At 46.9% G+C, this 17,866-nt stretch overlaps 1 protein-coding gene across 5 annotated transcripts in view; it reads left to right on the plus strand.

Annotated features, from left to right (window-relative positions):
- TEP1 (telomerase associated protein 1) overlaps positions 1–17,866 on the plus strand; it is a 62,411-nt gene that overhangs the window by 27,997 nt on the left and 16,548 nt on the right. For all 5 annotated transcript variants that reach the window (XM_035134664.3, XM_035134662.3, XM_060281797.2 and 2 more), the window contains exons 22-39: positions 73–197; positions 2,551–2,667; positions 2,776–2,893; positions 3,624–3,818; positions 5,073–5,263; positions 5,372–5,525; positions 5,667–5,846; positions 6,970–7,062; positions 7,204–7,336; positions 9,180–9,330; positions 11,361–11,500; positions 11,708–11,793; positions 12,411–12,525; positions 12,796–13,021; positions 13,116–13,233; positions 14,399–14,523; positions 15,853–15,952; positions 17,275–17,430. In XM_035134664.3, the coding sequence (XP_034990555.3) occupies positions 73–197; positions 2,551–2,667; positions 2,776–2,893; positions 3,624–3,818; positions 5,073–5,263; positions 5,372–5,525; positions 5,667–5,846; positions 6,970–7,062; positions 7,204–7,336; positions 9,180–9,330; positions 11,361–11,500; positions 11,708–11,793; positions 12,411–12,525; positions 12,796–13,021; positions 13,116–13,233; positions 14,399–14,523; positions 15,853–15,952; positions 17,275–17,430 (2,523 nt within the window). The remainder of the gene's footprint in view (positions 1–72; positions 198–2,550; positions 2,668–2,775; positions 2,894–3,623; positions 3,819–5,072; positions 5,264–5,371; positions 5,526–5,666; positions 5,847–6,969; positions 7,063–7,203; positions 7,337–9,179; positions 9,331–11,360; positions 11,501–11,707; positions 11,794–12,410; positions 12,526–12,795; positions 13,022–13,115; positions 13,234–14,398; positions 14,524–15,852; positions 15,953–17,274; positions 17,431–17,866) is intronic.

Here is a 17,866-nt window from a genome sequence, read left to right on the forward strand (position 1 = left end):
AAGATGACCTCAAAATGGCCCTAAGGAGTCTTTGAGGTTGGGTTTTGCAAAGCTTGTATGTCGTTTCCGCAGGTGAAGTCTTACCCAGCGGGCCGCTCCATCACTGAGCTGGAGGTGGTTCAGTTCCTGAACGGTTGTGAGAACCCTGCTGCATCATCCAGGGGCTTCTTCTACCTCCGGCAGCCAGACTTTCTTGAGTAACGCATTTTGTTTTAAAATATTTCCATATGCTGTAATGTAGTGTAGCTTAATGCTTTTAATTTTTTTTAAAAAAATCAATTAACCTGCCCTAACCTATAATAGTTATTACACAAAAGCACCAATACTTCTGCTTTATACCTCAGTCGGCAGAGCATGAGACTCTTAATTTCAGGGTCACGGGTTCGAGTCCCGTGTTGGGCAAAAGATTGGGCATTGCACTAGATGACTCTTGTGGTGCTTTACAACTCGGGTTATTTGCTGATCCCAATGGAAAGGGCACTTTGGTGCAACATTTTCCAGATGCCACGCTGGGCTGAAATTTGGCATTCTGGAGGAGAATCGTGCATCCTGAAGATTCATGTTTCTTTTGAGTAAAGTAAGCCCATCAGATCTCTAGTCGTCTCTGTCAGCTGTGGACAAAATACTTTGAATTGTGTGAGTATCTGGTGAAACTGTAGGATTGGGCTTGTGAATGGGGCTGTGTCCCTCTGATCCCTCCCTTTTTGTCTTCCTGTGAGTTGTGCTTAAGAGAACCTTCATTTACCCTGTTTCTCTAAGGACCTCAGGATTAGAGATGTGTAGACCTGTGGGGGGAGGGATCAGAAAAATTGGAAGAGCGGTAGGCGCGTAATCTGGTGAACTGGGTTTGATTCCCTGCTTCTCCACATGCAGCTGCTGAGTGACCTTGGGCTAGTCACACTTCTTTGAAGTCTCTCAACCTCACTCACCTCACAGAGTGTTTGTTGTGGGAGAGGAAGGGAAAGGAGAATGTTAGCCGCTTTGAGACTCCTTAGGGTAGTGATAAAGCTGGATATCAAATCCAAATTCTTCTTCTTTCTTCTTTCTTCTTCTTCGTTGTCATCGTCGTAAGTTTTTGTGGGCCCCTCAGGCCTTCTCTACTTTGGGTACAAAGTTCAAAATCTTCATAACAGCCTTGCAAAGTAGGTTTTGGCAAGAGATAGCAACTGGCTCAAGAGCATTGTGGTTGAGTGGGGATTTGAATATCATGTTTCCCTGATCTTACTCTGTCTCCACTACAACACATAAGCTTTACATCTGGCATACATTATGGACATTAAAAACACATTTGTGCATGTGTGCATACAATTTGTAGTGCTTCTGAGGGGAGGCAAGGAGCTCTCCAGGGTCCTGAAGCTCCACTCCCCCCACAGTACAGTACTGTGACAACACCTCTGCTCCAAACATAAACTCTGGTTATAGCTATGTTGTTTGTGCTAACCTCAGAGGATTGCAACTCTTGCGAGAGGTGCTGAGAATTTAATTCATTGGCCTTCTTGTCTCTCTTGGGTATCTCTTCTTTTGCATGTGCTTGCGGAATCACATTTTTTTCAGTATCCCTTGGTATGCAACCACGATACGTACAAGCAAAGCTACAAAACGGTTTGGAAAGATGTTAAATCTGATTTGGAACATGACCTGAGATTCCTCTAGCTGTAGGCCCACAAGAAGAGAGTGAAAGACATCTGAAATAATTGGGGTGACAAATTTCCCTTCCATTGTAAAATTGCATATATGGTGTGACTGTAGAATAGCTGATCACAAGCAACTCCCATCATAAAAGGGAGATTGAACATGAATAAACATGGACATGTTTATTGCAAAGCAAACTGGTTTCTTGACCAGTTCCTTTGAAAGAAGGCATGGCTCAGGAGGGACAATGGATTATAGTCATCATCCTCATCATTTTATTTGTATGCTGCCTTTCCATAGTTGCAACTACGCTAAAGGTGACTTACAACATGACAAGGTTTACATAATTACAAAATTACATAATTACAAACATGGCAGAAGTCATAAACAATAAAACACATCAAAACATACACAACCAGATGGAAACAATTTCCATGTAAATCATAAGATCTAAAACTAAAGATACAACAATAATATCAATAACAACAACGAGCTCTCTCAACCCTCCATAACCCCCCCCAATAAACTTAGTCTTACCTCAGAAGTCAAATGGAATCAGTTCCAGAAGTGTGTTTGACTTCCAAAGTGCAGCTTCTGATTGGCTGCAGGAAGCTCCTGCAGCCAATAAGAAGCCGCTGAAGTCCTGTTGGATAAGCTTCCAATTTTCAGTCGTTTGGGAGCCAAAACGTATGAGTTCTGGGGCGTTCAAGAACCGAGGTACGACTATATATGCATATGTGTATAACTCGTACCCAAACTTCTTGGTTGTCCAGCTTTGGATTTTCAACCAAAACACCCAGGTTCTTTCGGAAACATGAAACTTGAAAGCAAATCTCACAGAATGTGGGTTTTCCTTTGATTGAGAATTGTGGTCTGTCATAATCTAGTGCCTCTTTTCTCCTCTGTCACTCTTGGCAGCTCCGTGCCAGAAACGTGGAAGGCGGATTTCGTGGCTGAGTCAGAGGAGGCCAAGAGCCGGCTGGCAGACCTGAAGGAGTGCATTGAGAACCATGGCAGCCTGGCTTCGTGTAGCAGGTGATGGGAAAGGGATATTGGTGGGGGTAGTGAGAGATCCCAAGACCCTTCCACAAACATTTTCATTATCTGTGGATTCTCTCCTCTCCTTCTTTTCTTTTATATTAGATACGTTTGTCAATGGGGCGGGGTTGTCCAGGGCAGGCCATATGTCAAGGGGCTCGATGATTTCGGTGTCAAGGTCCTGCAAGATGTATGGGAATGCCTCCGGTGCCAGTTTATAGAGGTAAGGACTGAAAAAAGCAAGCATGTTCGGTTTTTCGCTTAAAGGACTTTTTGCATGGAGGGAAGCTTGTTCCCAGCAGTTATGTCTACAAGCATCCTCTGTAACAGCGAGTTTGTGGAGTGGGAAGAGTTCCCCAATATCCCCCTTCCCAACATCGACAGCAACATGCCCTCCAGCAAGGAATGTAATAAGTTTTAATCTCAAGGTCATGAGTTCGAGTCTGTTAGGCGAAAGCTTCCTGCATTGCGGGGGGATGGACTAAATGAGTAAAGAGTGAAATGTAATGGAGGCTTTTCAGAGGCACAGTGAAGAACATCAACCACTCTTGCAAAAAAAAAAAAGATTTAAAAAGATCTTTATTTTGATATTTAAAAAATATAACAAAATATGACATAAAATAACATAACATAATATAACATAACATAACATAGCCATAACATAAACGCACCAACTACACCCAAAAAATATAACGTAATCTACTATAACATAACATAACATAAACATAATATCAGATAGCCCAGAAGAAGAAAAAAAAACCAAAAACAAAAACAGAAAAGCAAAAATAAAATACAATAATCAACCTTTTTTTTTAAAGGCAAATTTTTATTTCATTTTTAAGACACTGCAGTTTAAACCTGCGGGTGTTTGTCTTTAAACCAATCACCCTTGGGTGCCTGTCTGCGTTTCTCATCAATTCCTCTTCCCTGCTTTTACACCCCCCCCCCCCAAGGGAGATGGCTCCACTCTGGCTGATGACAAAGCAGAAAAGGAGGAAGAAAATGGCCTGCAAGACTCTTTCCAGGAGTTGCAGCAGAGGAGGTTTTGTGCCCGGGCAAAACTCATCCACACTGTGGCTGCCCAGCTGCGTGGAGGAAAGCTCTGCATTGTGAGCGGAGAACCTGGCCAAGGGAAGACTGTCTTCCTGGTAAGTAAAGGAAGCGAGATTTGGAGATGGGAAGGAGTTGGTTTGTGGATGAGCCACTAGATACTAATATTGAACTCGATTCTCAAAGTGTGTAGGTAGCCAGTAGACCATCCATGCACCAAGGAGATACATTTGCAGGGTTGGGGAAATGTCTTTGTTTGCGGTAGTACAAAAAAAAAGAAGAGCCAATAAACCTAAAAATGCTAAAGGGGAGGACCTCTAAATGTCCTAACGAGAACTGAGCATGTTCAGTAAACCATCGAACGCTGAATTTTTGGGGTTGGGGATGGAATTGAGACTGGGTGATAAGAGGAACTGGAACAGAACAGCCTAGCAAAGGCAGGCAGGCTGGCCGGCTAGAAACTGCTGGTGTGGTTAGCTACCTTTTAAATTAATTTTTTGTTTCCTGACATTGTCCCTGGGAATGACAGCATGCTATTTGCAGGATCATTCCACTGGGATGCTTGAAGTGGGGAACGTTAATTGCTGCTGGGTTTTACAGCTCTGCCACCCTTTCAAGCGGCAGTAAAGCTTTCATCAAAAGAGGGTCAGTGTTTAAGAGGGTTGGACTAGGACCTCACAGACCAGAGTTCAAATCTTGCACTTGGCCCTGAAATTCAATGGGTTGACTTGGGGTCAGTCAACCCCCTCTCTCCCTCTTCTTTCAGCCTAACCTCTATCTCACAGGGTTGTTGTGAGGAGAAAGTAGGGAGGGGGAAACCCATGTTTATCACCTTGAGCTGCTTGAAGGAAAGGTGAGATATAAATGAATTGATAAACCTGAGAGCTGAGGGAATAGTGACTTCCTCAACCCACGGAAAGCACATATTTCTCATGACTAAAGTATGTGAGGGCAGAAACTACTACTAGAAACTACTGGAAGTTTATAGAAGATTCTGGAATGTACTGGAAGACTCTGGAAGGTTGATATTGTTTTGACTAACTCAGGGTCACATGGAGCCAGGAGAGATGAAGTCCTGGGCTCAGCGAGCTGCTTTATCCCTTTGCTCTCTTACTCTGCTTGTGCATTGTATGGAACGAAGTTTTTGCCTCAGTAAAGTTTTTCTTTTACTGTGGATCTTTGACTCTGCGTGGTTCTTTTTCATTTACTGCAAGACACTGCTGTTCGTCAATATTAGCAGGGAATAAAAGCTAGGAGACTGAGTTCTGGGGTCGACACTGGCCAGGCCTGATTTGGCTCGGCTCGGACCTGTTGCTGAATCCTCCTCTTCTGCTGTCTTCCTTTTACCTCAGGCGGCCCTTTCCCAGGTGCTTCGAGCAAAAGCCCCGCAGCAGAAAGAAGACCCTGCTCCCAGTTACCACGTCGTGACCCACTTCACCCAAGCCCGGCCTGATCAGGCCGAAGCCCAGGTCATGTTGGGCCACCTGTGTGCCCAGCTGAGGAAATTGCTGGAGCATCCTCCAGCCCCACCCAAAAGCTACAGGTTAGCACGGCAGCCATCTTGAGGAGCCTGGTTTATCAGGGGTGACGCTGCTTCACCTGCAAGCTTCTGCGTAAGAGAATAAAAGAGGGCTGCTCTGTTTCCTTTCAGGGGGCTGGTTGGCCAGTTTGAGTCCCTCCTCCATTCTGTGGCCCTGTGCTTGAAGCGACGCCAGTCTCTGGTGGTTTTGGTGGATGGCGCTGACCTTACCTACACGGCCGGTGGGCAGCTGGTTTCTGATTGGCTGCCCGAGGAGCTGCCCCAGGTGAGCTTTGTAGCTACCCTCACCTGTGTGTGAATATAGCATGCATCCTTTCCCACCAGCCACATGCCGATGATGGCCCAAAGTTCCCTTGCACCTGCTCTTTGCATGAACCTCCTGTCTTTTCTCTGACTCTCCCTGCAGCGAGTCAGCCTTGTCCTCAGCGTCTCTGAGGGATCTGTACTCCTTGGGTCTCTCAAGCGGCGGAAGGACGCCTTCTCCGTTCCCCTTGGACCTCTGGACCCCCCTGACCGAGTTGCCATGGTCCGCAAAGACCTGGCCTTGTATGGCAAAAAGTTGGAGGAGTCGGCTTTCAACAACCAAGTAAATGGAACAATAAAACGTTGTGTTTGGGGGTTGGATGGCAGGATGAATTATTTGCTGGTGTGGTCTGGAAAGCTACAAGTAAGCTGTGTAAATTCTGGGACCTGGACTGCTCTGCACAAGTGTGGGATTTAAATATCGGTTGTAGGATTCCATGTCCAGGGCTGTTCAGCCTTTTCCTTTTGGTTAAGTTACTAGCCCTCATGGAACTGAAAATGTGTGGGCAATTCCTGGTATGGTTTTGAAAAGGAATGCATGTGCTGGGGTTAAAGAGAAGGAAGCATGCTGTTCTAATGAACATTTAGTGCTTGCTTGCTTGCTTTTCCCCATGTAACATTGGTAAAGCACATGCAGAATTTCGCTCCTTGCACCGTGTTGACTCTTGAGCACCACCTATGTCCCAGTGCAGGTTCCAGATCAGCTGTGAAGTGGTTGGTCTTTGCTTGCTGCTCCACCTGTGTTTTCTTCCTGATTATTAATGAGAAAGAAGCAGGGAAGAAAAGGAGTGGTTTTCCTGGGCTATTCAGAGCCAGAGGATGGCCTTGGAGTGGCTGGAAAACTACTGAGTCCTGGATTCAAATCCCGACCCTGCCGTGTAACTCTCTGGGTGACGTTGGGGCCAGCCGCTCTCTCTCCTTCACCTAACCTACCTTGCAAGGATGGTTGCGAGGATAAAAGGGGCCACCTTGAGCTCCTTGGAGGGACGGTTGGGGTAAAACGTTGTGTCCTTGCTTCTCCCCTTTCCCCCTCCAGTGATAAATTCTCCAGTGGTTAGAACGGAAATGGGGAGCCTTTTTTAGATTCAAGGGCTGCATCACCTTCTGAACAGTCTCTCCTGGGGGGGGGGACACATGCCAGTGGTGGGTGGGGAAGGTGGTCGGAGCAACAGATGTAAACTGTACGTGTTGTATAGTAGGCTAGTTCGTCCATACAATCACAGGTTCCGTTCTGTAGGCAAACAAAGGGCATTATTGGAGTGCAAGCGCACATTTTAGGTAGGCAAAAACACTTGGAGGGGCTGCTGAAGGCCCCAAAGGATAAAGAGAAAGGCTTGGGGAGCTGCTTTTGGGGCCTGAGGCCGTCCAGGTCTTTGAGACTCTTGATTCCGCCTGTTGCCCTGCAGATGCGGCTGGTGCTCCTGAAGCGAGGCTCCCGGCAACCTTTGTACCTGACCCTACTGACCCAGGACCTGCGGCTCTTTGCCCTGTATGAGAAGGTGAGGCAGCTGTTGAGACAGATCGTGGGTTGGGGAGGAGGAGCATCACATGGCTCCAGACCTCAAGGGTCTTTCTGCACAGTTTGATCATCTGTTTCTTCTCCTCTCTCTCCCCTCCGCCCCTCCTCTCTTATTCACAAGCTCTCGGAGAGGATCCAGAAATTGCCTGTGTCACTGCCTTTGCTGCTGCAGCACCTGCTGGGCTGCCTGGAGCAAGATCACGGGGAGGAGATGGTTTCTGTTGCCCTCGTGTGTCTCTGGGCCAGCAGAGATGGTAAGTTCCACGCGAGGGGGGAATTAAATGGTGACATTGCGCACAGACCAGAGGCTATTGGGCCTGTGAGGGCCACACCAGATATCCTTCCCGTGGTGCCGTTTGTGATTATTTGTGTTTGTGATGGTCTCAGGGTGATTGTCTGTGTTCAGTAATTCTTCCACCTGTAAATATTTCAGGGGAGACACACTGCTTTGTATGTGCCGTAGCTTCCTGCTGAAATCCTTCCAACCTTTCAAATACCACAGATGTGACAGGGGATGGGGTGGGGTTATTGTCCTTCTACAAAAGAGGTTTAAAGATTGTCTCAAGGCATATCTTTAAAAATGTAGTATAAACACTGACAACTGGGAAACACTGGTCTGAGAGCGCTCCAGTTGGAGAGCAGCCTTGACCAAAGGTGTCATGGGCTTTGAAGAAACTCGATCTCAGGACGCAAGGGAGAAACGTGCTAAGAAGGAGGCACGCTTGGCAAATCCACACCGTGATCAACTCCCGCCTGGAAACCAATGTCCTCACTGTGGAAGGACGTGTGGATCCAGAATTGGCCTCCACAGTCACTTAAGGACCCATTGTTAAAATTGCGTTTATGGAAGACAATCTTACTCGGTTACGAGTGATTGCCAAAGAAGAAGAATTACACAAGAGTACCCCTCTTGTCTTAAGCACTGCAATCACCATCATTTGTCTGGGTTGTCCTGGCCACTCTGGACAGCTTCCAATGCATAAAAATAAAAAGACCTCTAACATAAAAAACCTCCTGATACAGGGCTGCCTTCGGATGTCTTCTAAAAGTTGCATAGTTTTTTGTCTCCTCAACATCTGATAGGAGGGCGTTCCACAGGGCGGACGCCACTACCCAGAAGGCCCTCTGACTGGTTCCCTGTAACTTTACTTCTCGCAGTGAGGGAAGCGCCAGAAGGCCCTCAGAGCCGGACCTCAGCGTCCAGGCTTGGGAAGCAATGTAGAATGACAAACAAAAGCAGGATGATGTTTGGCTGGTCTGGCATAAATCACCACTAACGCACTATTATCAGCAAAATCCACCCGCAACACACACACATGCACCCAAACCAGTCTGCAGGGTCCTACTGTGATGTATCTGAGGCAGAGATGGCCAGTGTTTCTGATTATATTTATCTGATGGCCTGCCTTCCAGTTAAATGATTCTCAGAATCATTTCTGATTCTGCTTACAGCAGGCATCCCAAACTTCGGCCCTCCAGATGTTTTGGACTACAATTCCTATCTCCCTGACCACTGGTCCTGTTAGCTAGGGATCATGGGAGTTGTAGGCCAAAACATCTGGAGGGCCGCAGTTTGGGGATGCCTGGCTTATAGGCTACATAATCCTCTGGTGGATGCATGGGGCCAGGTCATGTTTTTCTTCAGTTCTACAACCCCAGGGCAGGCGACTTCCAGTTCGATCTGAGCGTTCCTTCTGTCAGGGGAAAAGCCTGGTCCCACTTACAGCTGTGTCTCTCACTGATAGGTAAGGGGCAGGCTGATTTTCCCTCTTATCCCCACTAACTAAAAAATTGGTTTTTTGGAGGCTCGGATACAATGTCATAGAATTGTAGAGTTGGGAAGGGACCCTGAGGGTCACTTAGTGCAACCCCCCAGCAATGCAGGAGTATGCAGTTTTCTCCTACAGGGATCGAACTTGCAACCTTGGTGTTGCCAGCACCATGCTTTAACTAACTGAGCTATTCAGGTTCCAGTGGCACTTGATCTAGAGCAGGCCAGTTGTTGGGGGACGCTAGGAATCATAGGCCTGGAAGGCGCAGATTCCCCCACCCCTGGGCCTACTCTGAGAAGATGACTGTGGTCGTGACCCTCTGCAGGCCTAATGGAGCGAGATCTCTACACCATCCTTGGTGACTTGAAGGACCTGAATGGGATTGACTTCACCATGGAACACGCCATCTGTGTCGAAAGACAAGCCAGGAGCCATCCCATGGCCCCCTTCTTTGACTTCCTGCGGAGCCTGAGGGGGTGAGTAGTGATATTAAATTCTCGAGAATAATATTTTGGAGAAAATTCTCGAATATTCTCGATTAATGAGAATATTAGAGAATTTTCATTTAAAATAGAAGAGCGTTCATTTTAATGCATTGAAAATGATATAATTTTAATGCATTGAAAATGATATAATTAGTTAATATACATGTTTATTCATGGGTAAACTTGTTCAGATGGCAACCAAAAACTATACAGATACTTTTATTCGATGGGGCAATGCAGTGAATTCACATTGTTTGATTTTTTGCACCAAACTTGAAATTGAAAATTCATTGTGAATGACTCACGTTAATCAATAAGCCTGGCACTAACCATATATTTACCATCAACTTTGAATTCTAATTATGTTGTGTATGTATGAAATGTTGCTTTTAAAGTAAAAGGGATATAAAAAACCTCATGTCAGCTACATGAGTACGTTCTTTAATAAGCATATCTACATGGTACAGTATTTTCAGTGCAGCACTAATAAAATCAATATAAAGTTTAAAATAAATGTTATTTCCAGAAAATAAAACACAAATAATCAGTAATGAGTTACATAACATCAGAAATGCAAATTACTATCTGCTTAGACAAGTAAGGCAACACACAACATATTTAAATTATAACTGATAAATTGTCACAAGAAAGAAATTTATTTTAAAAATAGGCTATAAATTTATATTGACTCCTCAAACGTCTTAAGAGGATAAGTCACCATCTTTGTCTCCACTGGTAATGGAGCTTTCAGTTCCACACTGATCATCTCTAAGATTATAGAACGAAGTTGATGGTTGTGTAAAATTCAGTGAGCTTGTTAGGAGTTTTAAGTTATGAGCTACATATGTAAGCTTTCCTGCTCTGACTATAGTAAGCCTATTCCTTTTTGTTGAATGAATAAGTCCATAAGTACTGAAGCTAAGTTCTATTGCAGCTGTCGTTGGTGGAATATTTAAAATATCCACAGCCACTCTGCTAAGCTTTGAACCAAAGCATGTGGGTTGTAAAACTGGTCCTTACATTAGAATTTACAGTTTGTGGAGAGTATTATCCAGAGAATTTTCTAGCAGAGAATATTTTGGAGGGTAGCTGCATCCTGTTCCGACAGCAGCCAGCTGGATGCCTTTAGGAAGCCCACACAAAGCTGGCCATGAGGGCAATTGTCCTCCTCCATTTTGTTGCCCAGCGGCTGGTATTCAGGTGGCAACTGCCTCAGAACATGGAGAGTCCATAGGCTCCCTTTGGAGTTCAGGGCAAGCCTGTGCATAGCTGCCAAGTACCCCGTTTTCCCCGGGAAACCCCGTTTCTTCTTACCTTTTCCCGGCGGTCCCACGTATCACTTCGTCTCCCGTTATTCTCCCTTATATTCTCCTGTCGGCGGCCATCTTTTTTTTCTGATTTGCCCATCTATGGGCACTGAAAATGGCCAGCGCCGGACACCTACGCATGTCCGGAAGTGCATAGACGCGACTTCCGGTGTCAGCGGCAGCCATTTTTGGTGCCCATAGATGGGCAGAGCAACACCGGAAGTTGTGTCTACGCACTTCCGGACATGCGTAGATGCGACTTTTGAAGCCAGCGGCGGTCATTTTTGGTGCCCATAGATGGGCAAAGCGACACCGGAAGTTGCGTCTACGCAACTTCCGGTGTCATGCGGCTGCCGGTTCTGGATTCTGCAGTCCGGGACTTGGCAGATATGAGCCTGTGTGGAACAGCTGTGTCCTCGGTTTGCCCTCTCCCCAGGTATTTCCACCTGAGGCAGTTCCCTCACTTGGCCAAGTGGTAGGGCTAGGCAGCGCCCTGCTGCTCTGAATCTGAAATGAATGCTTCTTTGAGGGGTGGGGTATAAACAATTAATTAATTAGTTATTGTTATTGGGGAGTTGAGACTCGGGCTCCCATCCTTGATTCTGGGTGGAGGATGCTACCCAAACACATTTAGGTAGTTTTTGAGAGCAAAAAAAATCCTGGCTCTGTTTTTGGGGAGCACTGGGTTTATCACTCTCTGCTGTTACCCCACAGCTTGCTTGGGGCATGTGGCTCCCCCTCAGGGCCCTCAGGCTCTCGACTGCATCTCTCCAGCGCCCCCTTGAGGATGGCAGTAGAACGGCGCTATCTGAAGGATTCAGGCTTAGACTACACAGCTCATATGCTCTTGGCAGGTAACCCTTCTCATCTTTTAGGTACTATGGAATTCTTGGTCTTAGCGGATTGCAATGTGCCACGTTTCAGCAGACCTTTGTAGTACTCCAACCAATCTCTAGGTGGCAGTCAGCTCAATAGGTCAGCAAGGGGTGTTGCGGTTCAGCCAAGTGGCCTGTAGTGGGTGCTAACAGAGCAGTTGTCTCAGATCTCTTTTGTTCTTACAGCTCATTGGTGGAAACTGGTAGGCTTGGACGATTCCTGGAACCAGAATTGTGAGGCAGAGGCCTTGATGGCTCTTCCCTATCACATGGTATGTGATGACTCTGCTAGCCATTGACGACTGGGGAGCTAGGAGGCCATGTTGAATAATACTGAGACTGGAGAAGCCAGTATAAGTTGCATTTTCAGCTGAATTTAGGGAAGCCACTTGGAGCATCCATTGTGTTGAGCTATTTCATTGATGCTTTTGTTTGATTTGCTCATTGCAAACAGCGCAAAGTCTGTAAATTTTGATAATAAACCTGATTTGCAGTGGGAGTTGAATAATTTTGATAGCAACTGTAGATCTCAAGATTACCGAGATGAAAATGGGGTGTGTGAGAGAGAGAGAGACTTGAGAATAGAGCTGTTGTATGGAGGCGTGGATCTGAGCTGTATCCTTCAGCGAAATGAACCCCCTCCCATTTATTTATCAAAATTATTTGTATGCCACCCTCTTGCAAAACCTGAGAGTGGTGTACTGCAACATAAACCTTTTAAGAGCAATAATCGCTCTCCATTGTGGAAGGAATTTTGACCCACAACCTACCTATTCTAGTCACCCAGTCTTTTTAAATGCAGTTATTCTTAGCTTAGTGTCTAGAACTGTCAAGTAAATTTGTGAGCTCTGCAGATGCCTTCTTAAACCATCACTCTTTCCTCCATTAGGCCCAATGTGGACACTTTGAAGTGCTGGGTGCTTTGCTGACGGACCTGAGCTTTGTGAGTGCTCACGTCCGACTGGGTCTCCTCCACTGCCTCTCTGAGGCCTACGCACTCTATGGTGAGCCACTGATGCCCCCTAGTGGCTGGAATGGGGGTAGCAGTTCATAAGGTGCCATTGTCCCCCATTGGATTAGAGGTTTGGAGACTAAGCTGCTCTCTTCCTGACTGAGATGAGAAATTTGCAGGCTGGGTATTGGCAAAGCTGCTCCTGGGCTGGGCCAGAATGCAAGGCAGCAATGCAAAGGGTCATTTCAGGTCAGATGCACATACTGAGATGTGAATTTATCCAGTCATTCTCTGTTGAAAAAGGATTCTTTGGCCTTTTCAGAGACTGCGTCTGACTTGAAGGTTGATGAGACTGTGAGGACCTTCCAGGACTTCCTGCAAAGAAACATGGTGCTGCTTTCCCAGAATCCTCTGCTGCTTCTGCAGCAGGCAGCCAACGAACCGCATGACTCGTCGCTGTGTGATCAGGCTACGAAAGAGCTCATTGACAACGGGAGGCCTATCCTGAAATGGGCTAACAAGCCCCAGGAAGCTCAGAAGACCAATAGGTAATTCTGCAAAGTATTTGCTGTACTTCATCTTTTCCTTTTTCTGTATGGCTCACGGATCTTGTTTTGGTTTCTCCCCCCTGATGCCCAACAGCCTTGTCCTGAGCCTGCCTGCCACTCCTTCCTGTGTCTCCGTTGCCCCTTCTGGAAAGCTGGCTGCTGTGGGCACCGCTGAGGGAACCCTGCACCTCCTGGATGTAGAGACTGGGCAGGTAAAAACCTGGTTTGATGTGTCCCACTTAATAGCACCCCCTCATATAACACACACCAAGTAGCTGCCAGGCTCAAATTGCCACTTTGGGGAGAACATAGAAACCACTGGTCCACCGTGGCAAGGACTTTGTTAGCCCCAAAATGGAAAACTCAGGAGTTACCGACGATCGAAGAGTGGCAGACAAAAATGATAGACTATGTGGAATTAGCAAGACTGACTAGCAGGATCCGAAACCAGGGAGAGGCAAAGTTCCAAAAAGACTGGAGTAAATTTGTGGACTATATGGAGAGGAACTGTAGAAGTTTAAAGACACTTGCAGGACTGAAATAAATCCTACGAAATGACTTTAAGTAGAAGGAGTAAAGGAACTGCGAGATAAGAGTGGATAAGAAAACCAGATGAGGGGAGGGAGGGGAGTCAAAGCTCGGCAGAGCATTGGGAATTCGAGATAGAAGAATAGGTGTTAAAAAGAGAAAATTTGTGTGTGTTTGTGTTGTTGAATGCTTTGTTTTGTTAATGTGTTCAATGTGTTTGTTTGAAAAATCTAATAAATTGCTTAAAAAAAGAAAAGAAACCACTGGTCCATCTTGTCTGCACTTGATGGGCTGCAGTTATTCAAGGCTTCAGACAGGGGCATTCCTAGCTGGGGAATGCTGGGACATTCTGCATTTTCTACCTATGACCCCAGGAGCTTGATTGCCGTGTGTGTGTCAGTGTCAGTGTCATACCTGCGAAGTCTCTCGCGGAGAAATCCGGGATCGACAGCCGTGCGACACAGGAAGTTGTGTCTACGCATATCCGGAAGTGCATGGACGCAACTTCCGGTGTCAGCGGCAGCCATTTTCGGTGCCCATAGATGGGCAAAGCAACACCGGAAGTTGTGTACACACTTCTGGACATGCGTAGACGTGACTTCCGGCGCCGGCCATTTTCTGGTGCCCATAGTTGGCAAAGTGGCAACAGAAAAATGGCCGCTGACAGGAACCAACATAAGGGAAATTAACGGGAGAGGAGCTGGAACGGGAGACCTCTGGGAAACGGTACGGAAAAACGGGGATTTCCCAGAAAATACGGGGTACTTGGCAGCTGCTGTGTGTGTGTGATGTTTACAAAGACTGTGCTGAAGTTCTGACATGCCCCACATCCCCTCCCCAACTACCTAGGAACTGAAGTCCTTGCTGAGTGCTTGTGATGGGATCTCAGCCTGCGAGTTCCTGTCGGAGGTAACAGTCTGTCTCGGGGCCTTCAACGGACACTTGGAGCTGTGGAGCCTGAGGGAAGGGTGCAGGTAAGCCTCTCCAAAATGGTGGTCTGAGCGGGTTTCATAGCACAGATGGTGATGGCTGCTCGTTGTTTACCTGTGAGGCAAAATGAGCGGCGGTGGTCTGACATGAGGTTGGCCGGAGGGAAATGTCTCCCATGGATCTGTAGTGCTGGAACGGCAGGCAGGGCACCCAGATCTAGATGTTCTGACAAGGATCTGGCAGTCCACGCAGGGCCGGCACGCTAATAAAGGCAAACTAGGCCACTGCCTAGAGCGCCGAAATTGAGGGGCGCTGCGCTGGCCAGCCAGCCCACCACTGCCTGCAGGGCTGTCCCTAGGCTCGGGCTGGGGGGCGCCAGGGCACCTGGCGAACAGGGGCACTGTGGGGAGGAGGACCGCCGCCGCTGTGCGCGCCTTCTGGAGGCTGGCCTGGGCGGCGGACACTGTCTCCATGTCTTCCGGCCGCTTCCTCCCGCTCGGCCCAGAGGCGCCCGCAGCTTCTGATTGGCTGCAGGAGCACCTCTGGGCCGAGTGGTATGCGGCTGAGAGCAGAAAGGAAGCGGCAGCGGCACTACAGATCCATGGGAGACATTTCCCTCCGGCCAACCTCATGTCAGACCACCGGCCCTGAGTCCACGTTTCTTCCCTGATGACGTGTGTTTTTCTCTCCATTATCAACATTCCTGTTCACCCAAGGATTTGATGTTTATAATAATAATAATTTTATCATTTATACCCTGCCCATCAGGCTGGGTTTCCCCAGCCACTGGGCAGCTCCCAACAGAAGATTAAAAACATAAGACATCAGACATCTAAAACTTCCCTAAAAAGGGTGCCTTCAGATGTCTTCTAAAGTCAGATAGTTGTTTATTTCTTTGACATCTGATGGGAGAGCACCACTACCAAGAAGGGCTTCTGCCTGGTTCCCTGTAACCTCACTTCTCGCAGTGAGGGAGCCGCCAGGAGGCCCTCGGAGCTGGACCTCAGTGTCCAGGCTGAGCGATGGGGGTGGAGACGCTCCTTCAGGTATACTGGGCCAAGGCCATTTAAAATGTATTTATTTTTATTCATTCATTAAGAGTGGGATAGAAATTTTGAGGAAAGCATTCCTGGGTCAGGCCCAAGTCCAACATCCTGTTCTCCACATTGACCAAATAGATGCATAGCTCTGGAAAGTCTGCAAGCAAGACCTGAGGATAATTGAATCCGAAATGGCTGCTGTAGCTAATTTGCTAATTCTTAATTTTTCCACTCCTCCGTCCTGCTTCTGGCTTAATGTTGCTTGACTGGCTTAGCTGGGTGCCACCTTTAAGTGACATGTTCCTCTTTCCGTTTTGCTCGTGGGGTGTTTAGGCTCATGGGCACAGATGCCCATAAGACCCAGATCACAGATTGCTGCACCAATGCTGACCGCAAGCTGCTCGCTACTGTCTCCCTGGATGGCCACCTCAAGGTATTTGCTCTCTTCCAAACTTTTCTTTCCAACTTATTTCTGTCCCAGCTTTGAGGGGGATGACGGCCATTTTGACAAAGGCCACGCGCTAGAGCACTATCACACCGCTTTAAGCAGTTTGAAGAATTCTGGAAACTGTAGATTAAGAGTGAAGAGAGTGATTTGCAAATTGTATTATTGAGCTGAATCGGATCCTATAGTTTGCATTGCTTGCATTGTATGAATTCTGACTGTATGGCTGTAGCCCTGGGATGTCTTGTCTAGAATGCTTTCAGTGCCTCTGTGTCTCTGCACCAAAGTGTGTCAAAGGGCAAAGCAAAAGGAACAGGATGCCCAGCTCAAGGCTGGATGATGGCTGTGTCTCTGCACCAAAGTGTGTCAAAGGGCAAAGCAAAAGGAACAGGATGCCCAGCTCAAGGCTGGATGATGGCTGTGTCTCTGCACCAAAGTGTGTCAAAGGGCAAAGCAAAAGGAACAGGATGCCCAGCTCGAGGCTGGATGATGGCTGGCTATGTCTGATGCGTAGTCTTACTCAAGGCTGCTGCTTACTCAAGGCTGCTAGTTTGACGCGTAAACTGAAGGCTAAAGACTTTGTTGAGCCAGCATGTGTTTAGAGTTTACACCCAGAGATATGAATTCAACAGTAATTGACAATACGCATAGATGATGTGAAGGGGGGGGGGAGATGCGTAAATCACCATAGTCCCCTATAGCCCTGTTTATGTTACCCCTGCCTAAGCCAGCATGTGTTTACGCACAGGACGTGTACTAGTGACCCCCTTGCGTGTGTGACCCCCTTGCGTGTGCACATTTACAGGGAGGGGGAGAAGAGCACAAAGGAGTGGATAAAAGCCTCATGTAAAAGTGTCTTTTTACTCTTGTCATCAGGAGTCTCTCTATATAGAGATTAAAACTCTTTCTCTGAAACTCAACCCCTGGTGTCGTTTTGACTATCTTTTGTCCCTGCCTGGGTGCAACTTAAAAAGGACCCTTACTAGCTGATAAGGCTACAAGAGTGCTGAGAGTTGTTAGGGGACCCCTACACACCTCACAGACCTACAGTTTCCAGAGTCCCCTGGGAATGTGGATTGATGGATAAACCACTCTGGGGATTGTAGCTCTGCCAGCAATTTACTTGCATTAACAGGGTATGGTGGTAGGGACAGATACTCGTTCATGTGGAAGGAATTACAGAATGCTTCCTTAAGGGGACGGGGAAACTTAAGAGATTGCCAGTAGTGACACACTTTTATTTTTTAACAGGGGAGGAATCCTTTTAGTATGCAGTAGCAATAACGCTTGTTTGTAATTTTCTTTTTCAGCTCTGGGAATCTACTCATGGTCAGCTGACACATGAACGAGACTGCTTGTGTCCTTTGAACTGTGTGGCCTTTCACCCCGAGGGTCAATTGGTCGCTACCGGAGGGTGGGACAGAACTGTCACCGTCCTGGATGCGAATAAGATGAGTGTGACCTCGGTGAGGAAGGGGGAAATACTGTCCTTGGTTAGGGGTGGGTTAAAGAGATCAAGACAAATGAAAACAGAGTTCAGATTTAGTCCATTTCAGAGATGAGAGGATCTGTGATCTTCAGATGTTGCCGAACTCCTATTAGCAAAGTCATTTAAATAACTCAGCTGGAGTCTGGAGAGAAAAGTCTTGATAACGTTTGACTGAGGAAACTGAACAAAGCAGCGTATAATTTGAGAAGTAAATAGAAAATAGGGAGACGTTCAGCCAAATATGCAGGGGGAAACTCTCTCAGAAGTACACAGCCAATCAGAGCATGTGCTACCTCACGAGAAATCATGCCACTCTGCTAAGCCTCCTCCGTACCTGGTTAGCTGTCTTACTGATAACAGAATTAACCTTTAAGTTACAAACTCAAGCATCCCTGCTGTTTCACTTTTGACAA

This window comes from Zootoca vivipara, chromosome 12, assembly GCF_965207765.1.
Source record: "Zootoca vivipara chromosome 12, rZooViv2.hap1.1, whole genome shotgun sequence".
NCBI lineage: Eukaryota > Metazoa > Chordata > Lepidosauria > Squamata > Lacertidae > Zootoca > Zootoca vivipara.